Below are 20882 nucleotides of genomic sequence, written 5' to 3'. Positions count from 1 at the left end.
CTGTAGTACAACTAGTAATGGCTATGTACTAGCACACTGTAGTACAACTAGTAATGGCTATGTACTAGCACACTATAGTACAACTAGTAATGGGTATGTACTAGTACACTATAGTACAACTAGTAATGGGTATGTACTAGTACACTATAGTACAACTGGTAATGGGTATGTACTAGCACACTATAGTACAACTGGTAATGGGTATGTACTAGCTCACTATAGTACAACTGGTAATGGGTATGTACTAGCACACTATAGTACAACTGGTAATGGGTATGTACTAGCTCACTATAGTACAACTAGTAATGGGTATGTACTAGCTCACTATAGTACAACTAGTAATGGGTATGTACTAGTACACTATAGTACAACTAGTAATGGGTATGTACTAGCAAACTATAGTACAACTAGTAATGGGTACGTACTAGTACACTATAGTACAACTAGTAATGGGTACGTACTAGTACAATTTAGTACAACTAGTAATGGGTACGTACTAGCACACTGTAGTACAACTAGTAATGGGTATGTACTAGCACACTAGTACAACTAGTAATGGGTATGTACTAGCACACTATAGTACAACTAGTAATGGGTATGTACTAGCACACTATAGTACAACTAGTAATGGGTATGTACTAGCACACTATAGTACAACTAGTAATGGCTATGTACTAGCACACTATAGTACAACTAGTAATGGGTATGTACTAGTACACTATAGTACAACTAGTAATGGGTATGTACTAGCACACTATAGTACAACTAGTAATGGGTATGTACTAGTACACTATAGTACAACTAGTAATGGGTATGTACTAGCTCTAATACCAAGACAGATGGCAGTTGAAGGCATTACGTTAAAGGAGGATTTACATAAAGTGCCTGCAAAAATAAACACCCGAGACACACACACACACACACACACACACACACACACACACACACACACACACACACACACACACACACACACCTATTCATTGCTAGGAGCAATGTAGTACGGTGATCCACCTGACCTACAGGTCTTTGGACTGTGGGAGGAAACCGGAGCCCCCGGAGGAAACCCACGCAGACACGGGGAGAACATGCAAACTCCACACAGAGGACGACCCGGGACGACCCCCAAGGTTGGACTACCCCGGGGCTCGAACTCAGGACCTTCTTGCTGTGAGGCGACCGCGCTACCCACTGCGCCACCGTGCCGCTGTGGACGGATAGCGGTAACTGGTCCTCCTGTCCACAAGGGGGCGGTGGAGCCGCGGTGCACCGCAGCCATCAGGCCGTGGAAGTCTCCTGGCATCAGGCATGAAGACTTCCATGTGTGGTGGGCGCCGGCTTTTGCCACGCCAGGTTTTCAGAGCGCCAACGGGTCTCCCCGATGTCCCACTCCGGTCTCTGGATCTCCCTGAACATTTTTAAGTGAGATCCCACTTTGACACCAGTCTTAGTCACGGTCCTACAGTCAGTCAGTCAGTAAAATGGTCGTCTAGCCAGAATAACACAACACCAACACAACATTACTACTACTACCACTACTTTCGGCTGCTCCCGTTAGGGGTCGCCACAGCGGATCATCCGCAACACCAACACAACATTACTGAACAATATCTGAACATCCGCGTTAACAGTCCCAGAATCCCTTGCGCTCCTCCAGCGCATAGCTGTCAATAGTCCAGCGTCCGCCCTCCCGCTCGCTGCAATACCTTGTCATTAAACGCGGCTCATTCCTCTGGGGCCCAGAAGGACCAGCGCCGGGGAGCGCACACTTCCCACCGCTACCGATCGCCCCCTAGAGGCTAGGAGTACCAGCGCGGGGAATACATGTTACAAGCCGCTACCGATCGCCCCTTAGAGGCCAGGAGAACCAGCGCCGGGGAGCGCACACTCCCCACCGCTACCGATCGCCCCCTACAGGCTAGGATGACCAGCGCAGTTAGTTCTGGCCGGTTCTGACGGTGCGTAAATAAAAAGAGCACTCCCGGGCGGGGTCGTGCGGTGTATGGGGCAGGCGAGTCGCCATTAAGAGAGTTCTGCCTCTCGTTCCTCCACACCCGCTCGCCACAACACCGGACAGCGGTGACTTCATTTGTGTTTTATCTCACCGCGTGGCGTCACGACGCGTCGCCTGGACTCCTTCCATGCAGAACTACGTATTGGCCAGCAGATGTCGCCATGTTGCAGTGAACCGCATTGACTGTATCGAAGGCTTCGGAACAACGAACCTTTTTGGGCACAGTTGTTTGAAAAAGGCTCCGTGCCGCGGAAAGCCTTGTGTCCTCGTCACTGCCGGACTCTAGCAGATAAATGAAGACGGTTCAGTATTTGGCTGATGACGGTTAGTTCTGCTGAAAGGACGCCGTCCCACTATCTGCGAGTCGGCGCGGCTTCCGGGAACTCACGTTTTCAGTTGCGCCAAGCCGGAAGCTCTGCTCCGCAGCACACTAACGGAGTTTTCCTTTCAAGTTACACGTTTCGTCAAATTACGTGCTACGTTTTCATTCCGCCAATATTTTACCACAAACTCCGTTTTTTTTTAAAAAAACGTGATAAAAATATACGGACTTGGGATGAAGGTCAGTGGTCTGGTTTTAATGGAGAACCAGTGACGGAAATCTGTCTAGCGAATCTGCGCCCGCGGAACCGCCTGCAGGCCACTCGTCATTTGGAAGCTGGTTTCCGCTGCTGGACTGAGCGCAGGTTCGACAGAGCACATGTTATTGTGAGCCGTTTGTCTGGATTATCTAGACCACAGGTCTGCCGTGAGCTGCGGCCCAACGGCGACTTTCCGTATCGAAAGGACGGTTGTTAGAAGAAAAACTAGCCTAGCTGTTAGCCTGGTCCACGCTTCCGTGGCGACTGTTTGACGTGTGTGTGTGTGTGTGTGTGTGTGTGTGTGTGTGTGTGTGTGTCAGTTGCTGGTGGGTTCTGTGTAAAGGGCTCTAGAACCAAGCGCTGCTCTGATTCTCTAACTGTGTTTCGGTTCCCCTCCAGAGAACCCTCCCACGTCTGCAGCATGGCGGTGCAGGTCTCCGAGTCAGACCAGATAAAACAGGTGAGCCTTTAACTCGCAGTGGACGGCACAGACAGGACGCACGTCGGACGTGTGGCCGGGCTGACGGGGTAACTGTGTGCTCTTATTTACACCACCAGTTTAAAGAGTTTCTGGGCACTTACAACAAGCTGACGGAGAACTGCTTCATGGACTGTGTCAAGGACTTCACCAGCCGGGAGGTCAAACCAGAGGAGGTAAGGAGCTTTACATCACAATGCACCACCCCCACCACCACTACAGGGGTCACATGTCAGGACGACACCCTGGTACAAGAGGGGAACAAACATGGCAGACGACAGTTGGAATGAGATGCATGATGAAGAACTGCCTCTGACCATATCTAGAACTGATCTGAATCGAAAAGCATCTGCACATTTGGGAATATCAAGGTAGTAAAACAACTCCGTAAACAATACATTTGGTCGTCCTCTGTGTGGAGTCTGCATGTTCTCCCCGTGTCTGTGTGGGTTTCCCCCCACAGCCCAGAGACATGTAGGTCAGGTGGAGCACCCGTACTACACTGCCCCTAGGCGTGAATGTGTGTGTGTGTGTGTGGGCCCTGTGATGGCCCGGTGGCCTGTCCAGGGTGTCTCCGCGCCTGCCGCCCAGTAACTGACTGCTGGGATAGGCTCCAGCATCCCGCCACCCTGAGAGCAGGATAAGCGGTTCAGATAATGGATGGATATATAAAGTGCAAAAAATAGACAGAACATTTGCAACCAACTGAACTGACTGTGTGAAGGATGATTCCAGTTAAACCGAGTGTCTCCTCTCCTCAGAGCAGCTGTTCTGAGAACTGCCTCCAGAAGTACCTGAAGGTGACCCAGAGGATCTCCATGCGTTTCCAGGAGTACCACATCCAGCAGAATGAAGCGCTGGCCGCCAAGGCCGGCCTGCTTGGTCAGCCCCGCTAGAACCAGCCATCTGTTCTGGGCGAACTGGACCAGTCATCCAAACCTCTGAAACTCTGGTTGTTAACCCTGTTTGACCATTAGATGGGTTAATAGATTTGCTCATTCACAGATCACATCTAGTTTTAAATCTAGTTCTCTGCTCCTGTTGAGACACAGGAAGAGATTTTCCCTGTTAAAGAGGTGAAGGGCCACAGGTTTCTGTCTAAAATCACTTAAGATACAAATGAGTCGCAGCACCATGAAGAATCCTCCAGTAATCCAGATTTCGTGAACTAAACACTTTGAACATGGAGACCAGCACAACGACAGACACCCAGATTTCAAGGTGATGTTTGCCTCATCAACATGTAGTATTCTGAAAACAGACCAGGATTGTATTTATTAAAATACCCTCAAGGTTCACTTGATGTTGTAACTGTGTTGCTTCCGTGTTATTTTCCACGTAACTGATTTCAGACCAGATGTTACGCAGGTCCACTACAACTCCATGAATACCACTTGGCCCTGTCAGATATCAAATGGTCAATCTGAGGTTAACCAGACTAACAGCCTCCAGATCACAGTGTAGTATTTTTACTGAAGTTAATTTTGAGTGGTTGTCCTGCTGGCAACCTCAGCGTTAACATCAGAGTCCATTCAGTCCAGCAGGGAGATTACAGAATGCAGTCCTTCATGTCAGCGATGAAGGCGCTGGTCCTCAACCTTGTTCCATCCAAATGAAAGCAGCTGATTTCACCAGCTAGCTGACCAGTGTAACCAGCAGGTAAACTGGGATGGAAACCTGCCAGGAGAAACTCGTTGTTCTTCGAGTTTGAATAAAGCTCCTCTGCTGTGGTCTGGCCTGTGGATCCTGTTGGTAATGACACGGTGCTAACTTAATGAAGCTGAAACCCTTCAAACATGACCCAATAATGTCACCATAGTTAAAATTCTTCTGTTCTGAGATATTAAGACATGTGGACCAGAGATGGAGATCTGCTTTCACCGTAATCCAGATCTGAAACAGAAAGTAGCATGAACCGCGTAACAGCATCATGTTTAGGTATCGTCCACTGGACTCTGGGGTCAGTTGTCCAATGTAAAGTCAGCACTCAAAGATCAACCTGAAAGTAGGCAAATGTGACTCTGATAAACTCTTTCCTATCGTGGTTTAGATTGTGTAATTCTATGTTCTGTCAAAACAACACACATGTTGACTTAGATGTCAAAACAACAGACATGTGGAGGTAATATCAAAACAACAGACAAGTTAGATATTAAAACGACAGACATGTTGAATTAGATATCAAAACAACAGACATGTTGAGTTAGATGTCAAACCAACAGACATGTAGAGGTAATGTCGAAACAACAGACAAGTAGAGGTAATGTCAAAACAACAGACAAGTTAGATGTCAAAACAACAGACATGTTGAGTTAGATGTTAAAACAACAGACATGTTGAGTTAGATGTCAAAACAACAGACATGTTGAGTTAGATGTCAAAACAACAGACATGTAGAGGTAATGTCAAAACAAGACATGTTGAGTTAGATGTCAAAACAACAGACAAGTTAGATGTTAAAACAACAGACAGGTTGAATTAGATGTCAAAACAACAGACATGTAGAGGTAATGTCAAACAACAGATATGTAGAGGTAATGTCAAAACAATAGACATGTTGAGTTAGATGTCAAAACAACAGACATGTAGAGGTAATGTCAAAACAACAGACATTTTGAGTTAGATGTCAAAACAGACATGTTGAGTTAGATGTCAAAACAACAGACATGTAGAGGTAATGTCAAAACAACAGACATGTTGAGTTAGATGTCAAAACAACAGACATGTTGAGTTAGATTTCAAAACAACAGACAAGTTAGATGTTAAAACAACAGCCATGTTGAATTAGATATCAAAACAATAGACATGTAGAGGTAATGTCAAAACAACAGACATGTTGAGTTAGATGTCAAAACAACAGACATTTTGAGTTAGATGTCAAAACAACAGACATGCTGAGTTAGATGTCAAAACAACAGACATGTTGAGTTAGATGTCAAAACAACAGACATGTTGAGTTAGATGTCAAAACAACAGACATGTAGAGGTAATGTCAAAACAACAGACATGTAGAGGTAATGTCAAAACAAGACATGTTGAGTTAGATGTTAAACCAACAGACATGTTGAATTAGATATCAAAACAATAGACATGTAGAGGTAATGTCAAAACAATATACATGTAGAGGTAATGTCAAAACAATAGACATGTTGAGGTAATGTCAAAACAACAGACATGTAGAGGTAATGTCAAAACAATAGACATGTTGAGTTAGATGTCAAAACAATAGACATGTTGAGTTAGATGTCAAAACAACAGACATGTTGAGTTAGATGTCAAAACAACAGACATGTAGAGGTAATGTCAAAACAACAGACATGTTGAGTTAGATGTCAAAAAAACAGACATGTTGAGTTAGATGTCAAAACAATAGACATGTTGAGTTAGATGTCAAACCAACAGACATGTAGAGGTAATGTCGAAACAACAGACAAGTAGAGGTAATGTCAAAACAACAGACAAGTTAGATGTCAAAACAACAGACATGTTGAGTTAGATGTCAAAACAACAGACAGGTTGAATTAGATGTAAAAACAACAGACATGTAGAGGTAATGTCAAAACAACAGACAGGTTGAATTAGATGTCAAAACAACAGACAAGTTAGATGTTAAAACAACAGACAGGTTGAATTAGATGTCAAAACAACAGACATGTAGAGGTAATGTCAAACAACAGATATGTAGAGGTAATGTCAAAACAATAGACATGTTGAGTTAGATGTCAAAACAACAGACATGTAGAGGTAATGTCAAAACAACAGACATTTTGAGTTAGATGTCAAAACAGACATGTTGAGTTAGATGTCAAAACAACAGACATGTAGAGGTAATGTCAAAACAACAGACATGTTGAGTTAGATGTCAAAACAACAGACATGTTGAGTTAGATTTCAAAACAACAGACAAGTTAGATGTTAAAACAACAGCCATGTTGAATTAGATATCAAAACAATAGACATGTAGAGGTAATGTCAAAACAACAGACATGTTGAGTTAGATGTCAAAACAACAGACATTTTGAGTTAGATGTCAAAACAACAGACATGCTGAGTTAGATGTCAAAACAACAGACATGTTGAGTTAGATGTCAAAACAACAGACATGTTGAGTTATATGTCAAAACAACAGACATGTTGAGTTAGATGTCAAAACAACAGACATGTAGAGGTAATGTCAAAACAACAGACATGTAGAGGTAATGTCAAAACAAGACATGTTGAGTTAGATGTTAAACCAACAGACATGTTGAATTAGATATCAAAACAATAGACATGTAGAGGTAATGTCAAAACAATAGACATGTTGAGGTAATGTCAAAACAACAGACATGTAGAGGTAATGTCAAAACAATAGACATGTTGAGTTAGATGTCAAAACAATAGACATGTTGAGTTAGATGTCAAAACAATAGACATGTTGAGTTAGATGTCAAAACAACAGACATGTTGAGTTAGATGTCAAAACAACAGACATGTAGAGGTAATGTCAAAACAACAGACATGTTGAGTTAGATGTCAAAAAAACAGACATGTTGAGTTAGATGTCAAAACAATAGACATGTTGAGTTAGATGTCAAAACAACAGACATGTAGAGGTAATGTCAAAACAAGACATGTTGAGTTAGATATAAAAAAACAGACATGTTGAGTTAGATGTCAAAACAACAGACATGTTGAGTTAGATGTCAAAACAACAGACATGTAGAGGTAATGTCAAAACAACAGACATGTAGAGGTAATGTCAAAACAATAGACATGTAGAGGTAATGTCAAAACAATAGACATGTTGAGTTAGATTTCAGAACAATAGACATGTTGAGTTAGATGTCAAAACAATAGACATGTTGAGTTAGATGTCAAAACAATAGACATGTTGAGTTAGATATCAAAACAACAGACATGTTGAGTTAGATATCAAAACAACAGACATGTTGAGTTAGATGTCAAAACAACAGACATTTTGAGTTAGATGTCAAAACAACAGACATGCTGAGTTAGATGTCAAAACAACAGACATGTTGAGTTAGATGTCAAAACAACAGACATGTTGAGTTATATGTCAAAACAACAGACATGTTGAGTTAGATGTCAAAACAACAGACATGTAGAGGTAATGTCAAAACAACCGACATGTAGAGGTAATGTCAAAACAACAGACAGGTTGAATTAGATGTCAAAACAACAGACATGTTGAGTTAGATGTCAAAACAACCGACATGTAGAGGTAATGTCAAAACAAGACATGTTGAGTTATATGTCAAAACAACAGACATGTTGAGTTAGATATCAAAACAACAGACATGTTGAGTTAGATGTCAAAACAACAGACATTTTGAGTTAGATGTCAAAACAACAGACATGCTGAGTTAGATGTCAAAACAACAGACATGTTGAGTTATATGTCAAAACAACAGACATGTAGAGGTAATGTCAAACAACAGACATGTTGAGTTAGATGTCAAAACAACAGACATGTTGAGTTAGATGTCAAAACAACAGACATGTTGAGTTATATGTCAAACAACAGACATGTAGAGGTAATGTCAAACAACAGACATGTTGAGTTAGATGTCAAAACAACAGACATGTTGAGTTAGATGTCAAAACAATAGACATGTTGAGTTAGATGTCAAACCAACAGACATGTAGAGGTAATGTCGAAACAACAGACAAGTAGAGGTAATGTCAAAACAACAGACAAGTTAGATGTCAAAACAACAGACATGTTGAGTTAGATGTTAAAACAACAGACATGTTGAGTTAGATGTCAAAACAACAGACAGGTTGAATTAGATGTAAAAACAACAGACATGTAGAGGTAATGTCAAAACAACAGACAGGTTGAATTAGATGTCAAAACAACAGACAAGTTAGATGTTAAAACAACAGACAGGTTGAATTAGATGTCAAAACAACAGACATGTAGAGGTAATGTCAAACAACAGATATGTAGAGGTAATGTCAAAACAATAGACATGTTGAGTTAGATGTCAAAACAACAGACATGTAGAGGTAATGTCAAAACAACAGACATTTTGAGTTAGATGTCAAAACAGACATGTTGAGTTAGATGTCAAAACAACAGACATGTAGAGGTAATGTCAAAACAACAGACATGTAGAGGTAATGTCAAAACAATAGACATGTTGAGTTAGATGTCAAAACAATAGACATGTTGAGTTAGATGTCAAAACAACAGACATGTTGAGTTAGATGTCAAAACAACAGACATGTAGAGGTAATGTCAAAACAACAGACATGTTGAGTTAGATGTCAAAAAAACAGACATGTTGAGTTAGATGTCAAAACAATAGACATGTTGAGTTAGATGTCAAACCAACAGACATGTAGAGGTAATGTCGAAACAACAGACAAGTAGAGGTAATGTCAAAACAACAGACAAGTTAGATGTCAAAACAACAGACATGTTGAGTTAGATGTCAAAACAACAGACAGGTTGAATTAGATGTAAAAACAACAGACATGTAGAGGTAATGTCAAAACAACAGACAGGTTGAATTAGATGTCAAAACAACAGACAAGTTAGATGTTAAAACAACAGACAGGTTGAATTAGATGTCAAAACAACAGACATGTAGAGGTAATGTCAAACAACAGATATGTAGAGGTAATGTCAAAACAATAGACATGTTGAGTTAGATGTCAAAACAACAGACATGTAGAGGTAATGTCAAAACAACAGACATTTTGAGTTAGATGTCAAAACAGACATGTTGAGTTAGATGTCAAAACAACAGACATGTAGAGGTAATGTCAAAACAACAGACATGTTGAGTTAGATGTCAAAACAACAGACATGTTGAGTTAGATTTCAAAACAACAGACAAGTTAGATGTTAAAACAACAGCCATGTTGAATTAGATATCAAAACAATAGACATGTAGAGGTAATGTCAAAACAACAGACATGTTGAGTTAGATGTCAAAACAACAGACATTTTGAGTTAGATGTCAAAACAACAGACATGCTGAGTTAGATGTCAAAACAACAGACATGTTGAGTTAGATGTCAAAACAACAGACATGTTGAGTTATATGTCAAAACAACAGACATGTTGAGTTAGATGTCAAAACAACAGACATGTAGAGGTAATGTCAAAACAACAGACATGTAGAGGTAATGTCAAAACAAGACATGTTGAGTTAGATGTTAAACCAACAGACATGTTGAATTAGATATCAAAACAATAGACATGTAGAGGTAATGTCAAAACAATAGACATGTTGAGGTAATGTCAAAACAACAGACATGTAGAGGTAATGTCAAAACAATAGACATGTTGAGTTAGATGTCAAAACAATAGACATGTTGAGTTAGATGTCAAAACAATAGACATGTTGAGTTAGATGTCAAAACAACAGACATGTTGAGTTAGATGTCAAAACAACAGACATGTAGAGGTAATGTCAAAACAACAGACATGTTGAGTTAGATGTCAAAAAAACAGACATGTTGAGTTAGATGTCAAAACAATAGACATGTTGAGTTAGATGTCAAAACAACAGACATGTAGAGGTAATGTCAAAACAAGACATGTTGAGTTAGATATAAAAAAACAGACATGTTGAGTTAGATGTCAAAACAACAGACATGTTGAGTTAGATGTCAAAACAACAGACATGTAGAGGTAATGTCAAAACAACAGACATGTAGAGGTAATGTCAAAACAATAGACATGTAGAGGTAATGTCAAAACAATAGACATGTTGAGTTAGATTTCAGAACAATAGACATGTTGAGTTAGATGTCAAAACAATAGACATGTTGAGTTAGATGTCAAAACAATAGACATGTTGAGTTAGATATCAAAACAACAGACATGTTGAGTTAGATATCAAAACAACAGACATGTTGAGTTAGATGTCAAAACAACAGACATTTTGAGTTAGATGTCAAAACAACAGACATGCTGAGTTAGATGTCAAAACAACAGACATGTTGAGTTAGATGTCAAAACAACAGACATGTTGAGTTATATGTCAAAACAACAGACATGTTGAGTTAGATGTCAAAACAACAGACATGTAGAGGTAATGTCAAAACAACCGACATGTAGAGGTAATGTCAAAACAACAGACAGGTTGAATTAGATGTCAAAACAACAGACATGTTGAGTTAGATGTCAAAACAACCGACATGTAGAGGTAATGTCAAAACAAGACATGTTGAGTTATATGTCAAAACAACAGACATGTTGAGTTAGATATCAAAACAACAGACATGTTGAGTTAGATGTCAAAACAACAGACATTTTGAGTTAGATGTCAAAACAACAGACATGCTGAGTTAGATGTCAAAACAACAGACATGTTGAGTTATATGTCAAAACAACAGACATGTAGAGGTAATGTCAAACAACAGACATGTTGAGTTAGATGTCAAAACAACAGACATGTTGAGTTAGATGTCAAAACAACAGACATGTTGAGTTATATGTCAAACAACAGACATGTAGAGGTAATGTCAAACAACAGACATGTTGAGTTAGATGTCAAAACAACAGACATGTTGAGTTAGATGTCAAAACAATAGACATGTTGAGTTAGATGTCAAACCAACAGACATGTAGAGGTAATGTCGAAACAACAGACAAGTAGAGGTAATGTCAAAACAACAGACAAGTTAGATGTCAAAACAACAGACATGTTGAGTTAGATGTTAAAACAACAGACATGTTGAGTTAGATGTCAAAACAACAGACAGGTTGAATTAGATGTAAAAACAACAGACATGTAGAGGTAATGTCAAAACAACAGACAGGTTGAATTAGATGTCAAAACAACAGACAAGTTAGATGTTAAAACAACAGACAGGTTGAATTAGATGTCAAAACAACAGACATGTAGAGGTAATGTCAAACAACAGATATGTAGAGGTAATGTCAAAACAATAGACATGTTGAGTTAGATGTCAAAACAACAGACATGTAGAGGTAATGTCAAAACAACAGACATTTTGAGTTAGATGTCAAAACAGACATGTTGAGTTAGATGTCAAAACAACAGACATGTAGAGGTAATGTCAAAACAACAGACATGTTGAGTTAGATGTCAAAACAACAGACATGTTGAGTTAGATTTCAAAACAACAGACAAGTTAGATGTTAAAACAACAGACATGTTGAATTAGATATCAAAACAATAGACATGTAGAGGTAATGTCAAAACAACAGACATGTTGAGTTAGATGTCAAAACAACAGACATTTTGAGTTAGATGTCAAAACAACAGACATGCTGAGTTAGATGTCAAAACAACAGACATGTTGAGTTAGATGTCAAAACAACAGACATGTTGAGTTATATGTCAAAACAACAGACATGTTGAGTTAGATGTCAAAACAACAGACATGTAGAGGTAATGTCAAAACAAGACATGTTGAGTTAGATGTTAAACCAACAGACATGTTGAATTAGATATCAAAACAATAGACATGTAGAGGTAATGTCAAAACAATAGACATGTTGAGGTAATGTCAAAACAACAGACATGTAGAGGTAATGTCAAAACAATAGACATGTTGAGTTAGATGTCAAAACAATAGACATGTTGAGTTAGATGTCAAAACAATAGACATGTTGAGTTAGATGTCAAAACAACAGACATGTTGAGTTAGATGTCAAAACAACAGACATGTAGAGGTAATGTCAAAACAACAGACATTTTGAGTTAGATGTCAAAAAAACAGACATGTTGAGTTAGATGTCAAAACAATAGACATGTTGAGTTAGATGTCAAAACAATAGACATGTTGAGTTAGATGTCAAAAAAACAGACATGTTGAGTTAGATGTCAAAACAATAGACATGTTGAGTTAGATGTCAAAACAATAGACATGTTGAGTTAGATGTCAAAACAACAGACATGTAGAGGTAATGTCAAAACAAGACATGTTGAGTTAGATATAAAAAAACAGACATGTTGAGTTAGATGTCAAAACAACAGACATGTTGAGTTAGATGTCAAAACAACAGACATGTAGAGGTAATGTCAAAACAACAGACATGTAGAGGTAATGTCAAAACAATAGACATGTAGAGGTAATGTCAAAACAATAGACATGTTGAGTTAGATTTCAGAACAATAGACATGTTGAGTTAGATGTCAAAACAATAGACATGTTGAGTTAGATGTCAAAACAACAGACATGTTGAGTTAGATATCAAAACAACAGACATGTTGAGTTAGATATCAAAACAACAGACATGTTGAGTTAGATGTCAAAACAACAGACATTTTGAGTTAGATGTCAAAACAACAGACATGCTGAGTTAGATGTCAAAACAACAGACATGTTGAGTTACATGTCAAACCAACAGACATGTTGAGTTAGATGTCAAAACAACAGACATGTTGAGTTAGATGTCAAAACAACAGACATGTTGAGTTAGATGTCAAAACAACAGACATGTTGAGTTATATGTCAAAACAACAGACATGTAGAGGTAATGTCAAACAACAGACATGTTGAGTTAGATGTCAAAACAACAGACATGTAGAGGTAATGTCAAACCAACAGACATGTAGAGGTAATGTCGAAACAACAGACAAGTAGAGGTAATGTCAAAACAACAGACAAGTTAGATGTCAAAACAACAGACATGTTGAGTTAGATGTTAAAACAACAGACATGTTGAGTTAGATGTCAAAACAACAGACAGGTTGAATTAGATGTAAAAACAACAGACATGTAGAGGTAATGTCAAAACAACAGACAGGTTGAATTAGATGTCAAAACAACAGACAAGTTAGATGTTAAAACAACAGACAGGTTGAATTAGATGTCAAAACAACAGACATGTAGAGGTAATGTCAAACAACAGATATGTAGAGGTAATGTCAAAACAATAGACATGTTGAGTTAGATGTCAAAACAACAGACATGTAGAGGTAATGTCAAAACAACAGACATTTTGAGTTAGATGTCAAAACAGACATGTTGAGTTAGATGTCAAAACAACAGACATGTAGAGGTAATGTCAAAACAACAGACATGTTGAGTTAGATGTCAAAACAACAGACATGTTGAGTTAGATTTCAAAACAACAGACAAGTTAGATGTTAAAACAACAGCCATGTTGAATTAGATATCAAAACAATAGACATGTAGAGGTAATGTCAAAACAACAGACATGTTGAGTTAGATGTCAAAACAACAGACATTTTGAGTTAGATGTCAAAACAACAGACATGCTGAGTTAGATGTCAAAACAACAGACATGTTGAGTTAGATGTCAAAACAACAGACATGTTGAGTTATATGTCAAAACAACAGACATGTTGAGTTAGATGTCAAAACAACAGACATGTAGAGGTAATGTCAAAACAACAGACATGTAGAGGTAATGTCAAAACAAGACATGTTGAGTTAGATGTTAAACCAACAGACATGTTGAATTAGATATCAAAACAATAGACATGTAGAGGTAATGTCAAAACAATAGACATGTTGAGGTAATGTCAAAACAACAGACATGTAGAGGTAATGTCAAAACAACAGACATGTAGAGGTAATGTCAAAACAACAGACATGTTGAGTTAGATGTCAAAACAATAGACATGTTGAGTTAGATGTCAAAACAATAGACATGTTGAGTTAGATGTCAAAACAACAGACATGTTGAGTTAGATGTCAAAACAACAGACATGTAGAGGTAATGTCAAAACAACAGACATGTTGAGTTAGATGTCAAAAAAACAGACATGTTGAGTTAGATGTCAAAACAATAGACATGTTGAGTTAGATGTCAAAACAATAGACATGTTGAGTTAGATGTCAAAACAACAGACATGTAGAGGTAATGTCAAAACAAGACATGTTGAGTTAGATATAAAAAAACAGACATGTTGAGTTAGATGTCAAAACAACAGACATGTTGAGTTAGATGTCAAAACAACAGACATGTAGAGGTAATGTCAAAACAACAGACATGTTGAGTTAGATGTCAAAACAACAGACATGTAGAGGTAACGTCAAAACAAGACATGTTGAGTTAGATATCAAAAAAACAGACATGTTGAGTTAGATGTCAAAACAACAGACATGTTGAGTTAGATGTCAAAACAACAGACATGTTGAGTTAGATGTCAAAACAACAGACATGTAGAGGTAATGTCAAAACAACAGACATGTAGAGGTAATGTCAAAACAATAGACATGTAGAGGTAATGTCAAAACAATAGACATGTTGAGTTAGATTTCAGAACAATAGACATGTTGAGTTAGATGTCAAAACAATAGACATGTTGAGTTAGATGTCAAAACAATAGACATGTTGAGTTAGATATCAAAACAACAGACATGTTGAGTTAGATATCAAAACAACAGACATGTTGAGTTAGATGTCAAAACAACAGACATTTTGAGTTAGATGTCAAAACAACAGACATGCTGAGTTAGATGTCAAAACAACAGACATGTTGAGTTAGATGTCAAAACAACAGACATGTTGAGTTATATGTCAAAACAACAGACATGTTGAGTTAGATGTCAAAACAACAGACATGTAGAGGTAATGTCAAAACAACCGACATGTAGAGGTAATGTCAAAACAACAGACAGGTTGAATTAGATGTCAAAACAACAGACATGTTGAGTTAGATGTCAAAACAACCGACATGTAGAGGTAATGTCAAAACAAGACATGTTGAGTTATATGTCAAAACAACAGACATGTTGAGTTAGATATCAAAACAACAGACATGTTGAGTTAGATGTCAAAACAACAGACATTTTGAGTTAGATGTCAAAACAACAGACATGCTGAGTTAGATGTCAAAACAACAGACATGTTGAGTTATATGTCAAAACAACAGACATGTAGAGGTAATGTCAAACAACAGACATGTTGAGTTAGATGTCAAAACAACAGACATGTTGAGTTAGATGTCAAAACAACAGACATGTAGAGGTAATGTCAAAACAACAGACATGTTGAGTTATATGTCAAACAACAGACATGTAGAGGTAATGTCAAACAACAGACATGTTGAGTTAGATGTCAAAACAACAGACATGTTGAGTTAGATGTCAAAACAATAGACATGTTGAGTTAGATGTCAAACCAACAGACATGTAGAGGTAATGTCGAAACAACAGACAAGTAGAGGTAATGTCAAAACAACAGACAAGTTAGATGTCAAAACAACAGACATGTTGAGTTAGATGTTAAAACAACAGACATGTTGAGTTAGATGTCAAAACAACAGACAGGTTGAATTAGATGTAAAAACAACAGACATGTAGAGGTAATGTCAAAACAACAGACAGGTTGAATTAGATGTCAAAACAACAGACAAGTTAGATGTTAAAACAACAGACAGGTTGAATTAGATGTCAAAACAACAGACATGTAGAGGTAATGTCAAACAACAGATATGTAGAGGTAATGTCAAAACAATAGACATGTTGAGTTAGATGTCAAAACAACAGACATGTAGAGGTAATGTCAAAACAACAGACATTTTGAGTTAGATGTCAAAACAGACATGTTGAGTTAGATGTCAAAACAACAGACATGTAGAGGTAATGTCAAAACAACAGACATGTTGAGTTAGATGTCAAAACAACAGACATGTTGAGTTAGATTTCAAAACAACAGACAAGTTAGATGTTAAAACAACAGCCATGTTGAATTAGATATCAAAACAATAGACATGTAGAGGTAATGTCAAAACAACAGACATGTTGAGTTAGATGTCAAAACAACAGACATTTTGAGTTAGATGTCAAAACAACAGACATTTTGAGTTAGATGTCAAAACAACAGACATGCTGAGTTAGATGTCAAAACAACAGACATGTTGAGTTATATGTCAAAACAACAGACATGTTGAGTTAGATGTCAAAACAACAGACATGTAGAGGTAATGTCAAAACAACAGACATGTAGAGGTAATGTCAAAACAAGACATGTTGAGTTAGATGTTAAACCAACAGACATGTTGAATTAGATATCAAAACAATAGACATGTAGAGGTAATGTCAAAACAATAGACATGTTGAGGTAATGTCAAAACAACAGACATGTAGAGGTAATGTCAAAACAATAGACATGTTGAGTTAGATGTCAAAACAATAGACATGTTGAGTTAGATGTCAAAACAATAGACATGTTGAGTTAGATGTCAAAACAACAGACATGTTGAGTTAGATGTCAAAACAACAGACATGTAGAGGTAATGTCAAAACAACAGACATGTTGAGTTAGATGTCAAAAAAACAGACATGTTGAGTTAGATGTCAAAACAATAGACATGTTGAGTTAGATGTCAAAACAATAGACATGTTGAGTTAGATGTCAAAACAACAGACATGTAGAGGTAATGTCAAAACAAGACATGTTGAGTTAGATATAAAAAAACAGACATGTTGAGTTAGATGTCAAAACAACAGACATGTTGAGTTAGATGTCAAAACAACAGACATGTAGAGGTAATGTCAAAACAACAGACATGTTGAGTTAGATGTCAAAACAACAGACATGTAGAGGTAACGTCAAAACAAGACATGTTGAGTTAGATATCAAAAAAACAGACATGTTGAGTTAGATGTCAAAACAACAGACATGTTGAGTTAGATGTCAAAACAACAGACATGTTGAGTTAGATGTCAAAACAACAGACATGTAGAGGTAATGTCAAAACAACAGACATGTAGAGGTAATGTCAAAACAATAGACATGTAGAGGTAATGTCAAAACAATAGACATGTTGAGTTAGATTTCAGAACAATAGACATGTTGAGTTAGATGTCAAAACAATAGACATGTTGAGTTAGATGTCAAAACAATAGACATGTTGAGTTAGATATCAAAACAACAGACATGTTGAGTTAGATGTCAAAACAACAGACATTTTGAGTTAGATGTCAAAACAACAGACATGCTGAGTTAGATGTCAAAACAACAGACATGTTGAGTTAGATGTCAAAACAACAGACATGTTGAGTTATATGTCAAAACAACAGACATGTTGAGTTAGATGTCAAAACAACAGACATGTAGAGGTAATGTCAAAACAACCGACATGTAGAGGTAATGTCAAAACAACAGACAGGTTGAATTAGATGTCAAAACAACAGACATGTTGAGTTAGATGTCAAAACAACCGACATGTAGAGGTAATGTCAAAACAAGACATGTTGAGTTATATGTCAAAACAACAGACATGTTGAGTTAGATATCAAAACAACAGACATGTTGAGTTAGATGTCAAAACAACAGACATTTTGAGTTAGATGTCAAAACAACAGACATGCTGAGTTAGATGTCAAAACAACAGACATGTTGAGTTATATGTCAAAACAACAGACATGTAGAGGTAATGTCAAACAACAGACATGTTGAGTTAGATGTCAAAACAACAGACATGTTGAGTTAGATGTCAAAACAACAGACATGTTGAGTTATATGTCAAACAACAGACATGTAGAGGTAATGTCAAACAACAGACATGTTGAGTTAGATGTCAAAACAACAGACATGTAGAGGTAATGTCAAAACAACAGACATGTTGAGGTAATGTCAAAACAACAGACAGGTTGAATTAGATGTCAAAACAACAGACATGTTGAGTTAGATGTCAAAACAACCGACATGTAGAGGTAATGTCAAAACAAGACATGTTGAGTTATATGTCAAAACAACAGACATGTAGAGGTAATGTCAAACAACAGACATGTTGAGGTAATGTCAAAACAACAGACAGGTTGAATTAGATGTCAAAACAACAGACAAGTTAGATGTTAAACCAACAGACATGTTGAATTAGATATCAAAACAACAGACATGTAGAGGTAATGTCAAAACAATAGACATGTTGAGTTAGATGTCAAAACAACAGACAAGTTAGATGTTAAACCAACAGACATGTAGAGGTAATGTCAAAACAATAGACATGTAGAGGTAATGTCAAAACAATAGACATGTTGAGGTAATGTCAAAACAACAGACATGTAGAGGTAATGTCAAAACAATAGACATGTTGAGTTAGATGTCAAAACAATAGACATGTAGAGGTAATGTCAAAACAATAGACATGTTGAGTTAGATGTCAAAACAACAGACAAGTTAGATGTTAAACCAACAGACATGTTGAATTAGATATCAAAACAATAGACATGTAGAGGTAATGTCAAAACAATATACATGTAGAGGTAATGTCAAAACAATAGACATGTTGAGGTAATGTCAAAACAACAGACATGTAGAGGTAATGTCAAAACAATAGACATGTTGAGGTAATGTCAAAACAACAGACATGTAGAGGTAATGTCAAAACAATAGACATGTTGAGGTAATGTCAAAACAACAGACATGTAGAGGTAATGTCAAAACAACAGACATGTTGAGTTAGATGTCAAAAAAACAGACATGTTGAGTTAGATGTCAAAACAATAGACATGTTGAGTTAGATGTCAAAACAATAGACATGTTGAGTTAGATGTCAAAACAACAGACATGTAGAGGTAATGTCAAAACAAGACATGTTGAGTTAGATATAAAAAAAACAGACATGTTGAGTTAGATGTCAAAACAACAGACATGTTGAGTTAGATGTCAAAACAACAGACATGTAGAGGTAATGTCAAAACAACAGACATGTTGAGTTAGATGTCAAAACAACAGACATGTAGAGGTAATGTCAAAACAAGACATGTTGAGTTAGATATCAAAAAAACAGACATGTTGAGTTAGATGTCAAAACAACAGACATGTTGAGTTAGATGTCAAAACAACAGACATGTAGAGGTAATGTCAAAACAACAGACATGTAGAGGTAATGTCAAAACAATAGACATGTAGAGGTAATGTCAAAACAACAGACATGTTGAGTTAGATTTCAGAACAATAGACATGTTGAGTTAGATGTCAAAACAATAGACATGTTGAGTTAGATGTCAAAACAACAGACATGTTGAGTTAGATATCAAAACAACAGACATGTTGAGTTAGATGTCAAAACAACAGACATGCTGAGTTAGATGTCAAAACAACAGACATGTTGAGTTAGATGTCAAAACAACAGACATGTTGAGTTATATGTCAAAACAACAGACATGTTGAGTTAGATGTCAAAACAACAGACATGTAGAGGTAATGTCAAAACAACCGACAGGTTGAATTAGATGTCAAAACAACAGACATGTTGAGTTAGATGTCAAAACAACCGACATGTAGAGGTAATGTCAAAACAAGACATGTTGAGTTATATGTCAAAACAACAGACATGTTGAGTTAGATATCAAAACAACAGACATGTTGAGTTAGATGTCAAAACAACAGACATTTTGAGTTAGATGTCAAAACAACAGACATGCTGAGTTAGATGTCAAAACAACAGACATGTTGAGTTATATGTCAAAACAACAGACATGTAGAGGTAATGTCAAACAACAGACATGTTGAGTTAGATGTCAAAACAACAGACATGTTGAGTTAGATGTCAAAACAACAGACATGTTGAGTTATATGTCAAACAACAGACATGTAGAGGTAATGTCAAACAACAGACATGTTGAGTTAGATGTCAAAACAACAGACATGTTGAGTTAGATGTCAAAACAATAGACATGTTGAGTTAGATGTCAAACCAACAGACATGTAGAGGTAATGTCGAAACAACAGACAAGTAGAGGTAATGTCAAAACAACAGACAAGTTAGATGTCAAAACAACAGACATGTTGAGTTAGATGTTAAAACAACAGACATGTTGAGTTAGATGTCAAAACAACAGACAGGTTGAATTAGATGTAAAAACAACAGACATGTAGAGGTAATGTCAAAAC

General features: G+C 37.2%; 1 protein-coding gene across 3 annotated transcripts; it reads left to right on the top strand.

Moving 5' to 3' along the window:
* Nucleotides 1–2239: 2239 nt before the first annotated feature.
* On the top strand, nt 2240–4376 carry timm9 (translocase of inner mitochondrial membrane 9 homolog). 3 transcript variants are annotated; one of them, XM_056295969.1, is made up of 4 exons: nt 2240–2700; nt 2995–3055; nt 3154–3249; nt 3840–3977. In XM_056295969.1, the coding sequence occupies exons 1-4, from the start codon at nt 2333–2335 to the stop codon at nt 3846–3848; spliced, it is 534 nt and encodes a 177-aa protein (XP_056151944.1). In that variant the 5' UTR covers nt 2240–2332; the 3' UTR covers nt 3849–3977. The 3 variants fall into 3 exon arrangements, with proteins under 3 accessions (XP_056151944.1, XP_056151945.1, XP_056151943.1); XM_056295970.1 differs by having other exon boundaries at nt 2434–2722; nt 3835–4376; XM_056295968.1 differs by having other exon boundaries at nt 2437–2700; nt 3835–4376.
* The last annotated feature ends 16506 nt before the right edge of the window (nt 4377–20882 follow it).

Source organism: Lampris incognitus, chromosome 16, assembly GCF_029633865.1.
Source record: "Lampris incognitus isolate fLamInc1 chromosome 16, fLamInc1.hap2, whole genome shotgun sequence".
In the NCBI taxonomy this organism is placed as follows: domain Eukaryota; kingdom Metazoa; phylum Chordata; class Actinopteri; order Lampriformes; family Lampridae; genus Lampris; species Lampris incognitus.
Note: the sequence above shows the minus strand (reverse complement) of the source record. Positions and strands in the feature narration are given on the sequence as shown.